Source organism: Onychomys torridus, chromosome 2, assembly GCF_903995425.1.
Source record: "Onychomys torridus chromosome 2, mOncTor1.1, whole genome shotgun sequence".
Lineage (NCBI taxonomy): Eukaryota > Metazoa > Chordata > Mammalia > Rodentia > Cricetidae > Onychomys > Onychomys torridus.
Genome location: NC_050444.1, coordinates 146,234,774 through 146,241,303, shown reverse-complemented (window position 1 = coordinate 146,241,303; position 6,530 = coordinate 146,234,774). Strand labels below are relative to the sequence as shown.

Here is a 6,530-nt window from a genome sequence, read left to right as displayed (position 1 = left end):
CCCCACTAAGTTTTACTGCATTTAAATGCGTGAGAAAATTAAACCACAAGAGGTTTGGATCCAGTCCGACTCACCAAGTCCAGCTGTACGGTTTTTCATCCTCTTCACAGTTCATTTCCTCGCAGGCCGTGATGCCTGCAGGGACCTCACAGCACAGGGCGGCCTTGACTTTAGGCTTCCTAGCTTCTCGGAATGTGAGCCAATGCATTTCTGTTCTTCACACGTTCCCCATCACAGATCTGGTATAGCAACAGGAAATGGGCTAAGACAGCATTTCTGCCTCAGACTCTTTGCTAGTCTCACCCCATATTCATCTTTCTGAGATGCAGATGGGACTTTTTTCTTTTCAAAGATTTCTTTTTATCTATTTTATGTGTCTTGAGTGTTTTTCTTCTTGTATGTGTGTACACTTTGTGTGTATTTGGTACCTTTGGAGGTCAGAAGAGGCACTGGATCCTCCAGAGCTGGAGTTATAGCCAGCCATGAGTGTCCATGTGGTTGATGGGAACCAAACCTGAGTCTTCTGCAAAAGCAGCAAGGGCTCCTAACTACTGAGCTACGTCTCCAGCCCCTCTTTTGCCTCTGCCTCTCTTCCTGACTCCCCAAAGCTCTCAGCTCAAACATCTGAGCACAGGCTGGCCCTGCCTGCTTTCCCAGCCTCAGGCCCTAGGCTGTTATTCCCCAGCCATTGGGGCTCGCTTGCCACACAGTCCCTTCCCCTCTGCTGCTCCTGCCGACCTCCCCCCCCAATACAACCTGTTTTCTCCATTGTTCCTAAAGTTCAAGGTGCTTCAGTGTGGAGGTGTGGCTGGGAGGCTGTGGGGCTTGAGTTTATCTTGCTTGCGGGAAGATCTGGGTTTCATCCTGGTGCAAACCACAACAGGAAGAAAACAAAAAGAATGATAAATACATAAACCACAGAAAGATAAAACCCAAACCATCCCTAATAACAAGAAAAAAAAATCAAAACAAAAAACCCAAAGAGGGTTAAGCCTGTGCATCCCCTCCCAGAAACCTCCTGTCACCTTCCCCAGGCTGAGTCACATCCTCCCTCAGGCCTCTCAGGTCACCTACTCAGGTGACCCGCCCTTGGTCTCCGACGCTCTTTCTTGTTGTCCAATGTCTGGTAGCCCCCAGCTCCTGGCACGATCAGCGAGGAACTCTAAGTGTTGTTTGTAATAAAGTCAGACTGGCCTCAGAGTCATCAGTTAGCCAAAGATGGCCTTGAGCTGCTAATCCTCCTGCCTCCACATCAAGAGTGCTGGGATCACAGGTGAACACTACCACATCTGGTTTAAGTTTAGGGTCTTTTTTGTTTGTCTGTCTTGTTTTATGAGACAAGATTTCTCTGTGTAACAGCCCTGGCTGTCCTGGAACTCAACTTTGTAGACCAGGCTGGCCTCGAACTCACAGAGATCCACCTGCCTCTGCCTCTGGAGTGCTGGGATTAAAGGATTACACCACCACCGCCCAGCTTAAATTTAGATTGTTGTATTCACATATCTCCAACTAGCATTTAAGGTCCTTTGGTGGCCAAGGCCAGCCAATGAATTCATTCATTCATGTTGCTGTTCTGCAAGAAGATAATGAGTCAGAGAGTGGATGGTGCTTGCCATGTGCTTTCTGGAGACTAAGGAGGCTGGCTGAACTGAAATGCCTTCACTTCTACAAGATAATTTTAGAGCAAACTGCAAAAATCGCATCATTTTGCTCCCAGTACTTCTGTATTTCTCTCCCAAAGTCAGGGATTCTAAGGCAGCCAGCATCTTGCAACATAGATGTGGTTTCCACAGAGATGTGCAAGCCCTGCCTCCAGTGCTGACTGGTACATCTCTCCTCCAATCAAGCTCACGCCCTGCTGGACAAAAGAGGAAAAGCAAGAGCAGCCAGCCGGCAGGGATAAGTTGGAACTCAGGTAACTGCCAGACGGGAAGTTCTGCTCAGACACGTGGCTGGCCACAGGTTGGAGGGAGCCTGCATGCACACCTGGAGGGGCTGCGGCCGCCGTGGAGTAACCCTGAGGATGGCGCTGCTGCGGTGGCTGATACTCCTGGCCCCCTGGGGAGTGGCAGGGGCTGAACTAGGTAGGGCAGCGGGGAACGGGGGGGGGGGGGGGGGACACCTGCTCGGTCTTTGTTTCCTTCTGGGAACTGGGCTGCTGGGAATGGCTCCTAGAACAAGGCGGAAAATGGTAAAGGAGCTGAGAGGTTCAAGTGGAGAGACTTAGACAGCCATCAAAGCTATTTATTGTGTGGTGTAGCTTAGTTGGTAGATAGAGGTCAAGGGCGACTTAGGATACATGAAAAGACTCCTTGAGTCAGAGCCGCAGCCTGTCAGGGGCAGGACACCGACTTGGCCAGTGGAACGCGCTGATTTGGCTTAGGGTCTAGTTACATGAGCCAGCTACTGAGAGGAAGCAGATTTGTGAATTCAATCAGGACACTTCTGGTTGAAGGTCAGGTGTAGCTCTATGGCACAGTGATTGTCTGAATGCACAAGGCAGTGTATTCCACCCCTGAGACTCGAACAAGAAACAATAAAATAGTGGCTAAGGGCTGGCGAGATGGTTCAGCGGACAAAGGTGTTTGCCACCGAGACTGACAAAGGGAGTTCAGTTCCCCAAACCCACATGGGCGAGGAGAGAACCTATTCCCAAAAGTTGTCTTCTGACCTCCACACAAGCGTTGTGGTGTATGCCGGCCCAATAGATAAACGTAAATAAAAGTAGAACATAAAAACATTAGTGGAAAGCCAGTCTCTGAACCTGGGTGGATGTAGGAACCAGGAAGAAGGCAGGGAAAGAAATTCAGGTCTTCCAGGAACAAACATCCCCTTAGCTGGGAAGAAACATCAGCCAAGGAGAAAACCCAGCAAGGGCAAGAAAAATGCATAAGCACAGTTTTCCAAAGTGACCTTGAAGGTGGCTTATTTATTTATTTATTTATTTAATTACACTCATGATATTCATTAATTACACTCATGATACTAATTACATTTGTGGTATTCATTGATTACATTTGCAGTAGTCATTCAGTAACTATATTTATGATATTCATTAATTACATTAATTGTGCTGATGTATTACATTCATGATATTATGTCCTGATACTACTGTCCATTTATGGGACTTTTCCATCACACAAAACAGAGATTCTGTACTTAGGAAACCATTGCTCTGTATTTCTTTCTTCTCCATCTTGAGATAACATCTAATCTTTCTGTCTCTATGAATTTGTATATTCTATATATTTCATGTAATACATTCTATAATATTTGTCCTTTTTTTGAATGTAAAACCATTTTATGTACAACTGCAGGAGAAATTATACACAGGTATTTTGAACATTAAAAACAGGTTATAATTCAAAAGTCCAGGGTTATTTGAAACTGGAAAATATTTTCTCTGTAGAAAATAGTATAAATGATAACATTTCCCAATAAGCCCTTTTAAGCCAAATAATAGCTGAATTATACATATGAGTATTGATTAGATTCTGGGATACAGAAGAAGCCTATCTTCATCTGTTCAGAGATCTATGTTTTACTTAAGTTGTGTAAGTGAGACTCCTATTCATCTTCCCCTTCGCTGTTGGATTTACAGCAGACAGACATTTTTCTATAGGCTAATCCATAATCTAAAAATATTTTAGCCCCCCCCCCCCACCAAAGTACAGCCAGCATTTTCTTTCATCAGCTTGATATGGTACAAATTTCTTATCCTAATAGTGAAATGTTTTACTAAAGCATGCCCAGTGGTTGGGCAAAACCAAAACTTATTATAAACCACAGTCATCCTAGGGTCCTCCCTGCTAGGTAGCTTCCCTGGATCTTTGGGCTGCAGTCTGATTGTCCTTTGCTTTATATCTAGTATCCACTTATGAGTGAGTACATACCATGTTTGTCCTTCTGAGTCTGGGTTACCTCACTCAGGATGATATTTTCTAGTTCCATCCATTTTCCTGCAAATTTCACGATGTCCATGTTTTTTTCTGCTGTGTACGTACATGGTCTCACTGTGTATCCCTGGCTGGCCTGGGACTTGCTAGGTAGAACAGCCTGGCTTTGTACTCACAGAGACCTACCTGCCTCTGTCTCTTAAGTGTTGGGATTAAAGTATGTAACTTTTGAGTTACAACTCAGAAAAGGCTTCATAGGGAGGATCTGCAAGAAGCCACTGCTGAGGAAATATTGTTTTACGAGTATGGCTGTTTTGCTTGCACGCATGCCTATGTACCACATGTGTGCCTGGTACCCCCATGGAGGCCAGAAGAGGGCATCAGATGACCTGATACTGGAGTTAAAGACAGTTGCGAGCTACCTTGTTAGTGCTGGGAATTGAACCAGGGTCCTCTGTGAGAGCAGCCAGTGCTGCTCTTAACCACTGAGCCATCTCTCCAGCCCCTGCACACATGATGTGTGTGTGTGTGTGTGTGTGTGTGTGTGTGTGTGTGTGTGTGTAATACCTTCACAACAACTTAGCTCATGAAGTGTTTTCATTCCCATTTTACACAGAAAAATGACTTCAGAGAAGCAACTAGCCCAAGATGACACAGCTAGTGAGTCTGGACATGAACCCAGGCTGTCCAGCTGTGTTCTGTTTATAATGAATGTAAAGTGCTGCAGAAATAGCCCACTAAGGGGAAAGAGCTGGGAGACTTAACGGCTGTTGAGCATTTTCAGTGGTATTAGGTTCTTGGAAAATTGTCCCTTTAAGACTTAGTTGAAAATAAAAGTGGTGGTGCATGCCTTTAATCTCAGCACTTCCCAGCACTCAGGAGGCAGAGCCAGGCGGATCTCTGTGAGTTCGAGGTCAGCCTGGTCTACAGAGTGAGAGCCAGGACAGGCACCAAAACTACACAGAGAAACCCTGTCTCGAAACACCAAAAAAGAAAATAACAAACTAAAAAAAGAATTTAGGAGCTGGAGAGGTGGCTCAGCAGTTAAGAGTATGGGCTGCTCTTACAGAGGACCTGTTCCCAGGACCCATGTGGGAGGCTCATAATTGCCTGTAACTCCAGCTCCAGGGGATCCCACACCTCTGGGCTCCACAGGCACCTGGAGCGGTAGTTTCTCCGATCCTGCAGCCCCGTGGTGGGGACAAATCTCTCCCACCCATGTCCTGCAGCCTCTTGGTCCCAAGTAAACACACAGAGGCTTACGTTAATTACAAAGTGTATGGCCAATGGCTTAGGTTTCTTGCTAGCTAGTGCTATCATCTTTTTTAAAAAAAAAATTTATTTATTTATTATGCATACAGAAGAGGGCGCCAGATCTCATTACAGATGGTTGTGAGTCACCATGTGGTTGCTAGGAATTGAACTCAGGACCTCTGGAAGAGCAGTCAGTGCTCTTAACTTCTGAGCCATCTCTCCAGCCCCTGCTATCATCTTAAATTAACCCATTTCTATCCATCTGTGTTTTGCCACATGGCTGTGGCGTTACCGGTCTCCTGGCATGTTGCTCCTTGGGTGGCAGGCTGGCATCTCCTCTACCTCTGCCTTTCTTTCTCCTGTCCCTCTCTTGGATTTCCTGCCTGCCCATAACCTGACTTGCTATAGGCCAGAGCAGCTTCTTTATTATAGCAACCATAGCAACACATATTCACAGCATACAGAAAGGCACCTGAACTCATAAGTGTACACACACTCTCACATACACAGAATGAAAAATAACAAAAAGAAAGCGCTGGACAGTGGTGGTGCACGCCTTTAATCCCAGCACTAGGAAGGCAGAGGCAGGCGGATCTTTGTGAGTTCGAGGCCAGCTTAGTCTACAGAGGGAGTTCTGGAGCGACATAGAAAAACCCTGTCTTGGGGGGAAAAAAAAGAATCCTGTGGCACCTGCGAGTGTTTTCAGGCCTTCCTGATGTGCAGAGTGACAAGCCACCTATCACACGGCAGCCCGTCTCCACTTTGCATGGAGCTGTGGGTTCTACGATTCTTAGCCAAGAGCTGGGGTGCTGTCTGTCAGGACATCAGAATGAAGATCCTTTTCCTCCCATGAAGCTGTGCAATACTCCACTCATTCCCCTGCATCATACGGCACAGAGAAGGGCAAGTCTCCCCAGTGAGAGTCAGCAAGTCGGGGGACCTCCCTGAAGGCTGCATCAAGGCTGAGGGAGCAGAAGGACCGGTTAGGACTGGCCAGGGAGCATGGCAGCTTTCTTGCCTGTAAGACAGGATGGGTACACCTAACTGGGGAGCTGTTTGGAAGGGTGGTTGTGGAGTTAGAACAGGAACAGGAAATGTTAGTTTTAGCAGAGGACCCTTAAGTCTTAGTTTATAGAGAAGGAATTACAATTGCAGTACTTAAGCATGCCTTTAATCGCAGTACTCCAGAGGCAGAGGCAGGCGGATCTCTTGTAAGTTCGAGGCCAGCCCGGTCTACAAAACAAGTTCCAGGACAAGCGAGAGCTGCACAGTAAGAACCTGTCTCTTAAAAAAATTAGATTTATTGTGTGTGTGTGTGTGTGTGCACAATTGAGCTTGTGTAAGGGTGCACATGTGGAGGTCAGAGGACAACTTGGAAAA

The 6,530-nt window shown here is 46.3% G+C and overlaps 1 protein-coding gene across 1 annotated transcript in view; it reads left to right on the top strand.

The window, feature by feature from the left end:
- The first annotated feature begins 2,023 nt into the window (after nucleotides 1–2,023).
- Nucleotides 2,024–6,530, top strand: part of Smpdl3b (sphingomyelin phosphodiesterase acid like 3B) — a 22,480-nt gene continuing 17,973 nt past the window's right edge. The window contains exon 1 of the mRNA XM_036180069.1: nucleotides 2,024–2,084. Coding sequence (XP_036035962.1) covers nucleotides 2,024–2,084 — 61 coding nt within the window. The remainder of the gene's footprint in view (nucleotides 2,085–6,530) is intronic.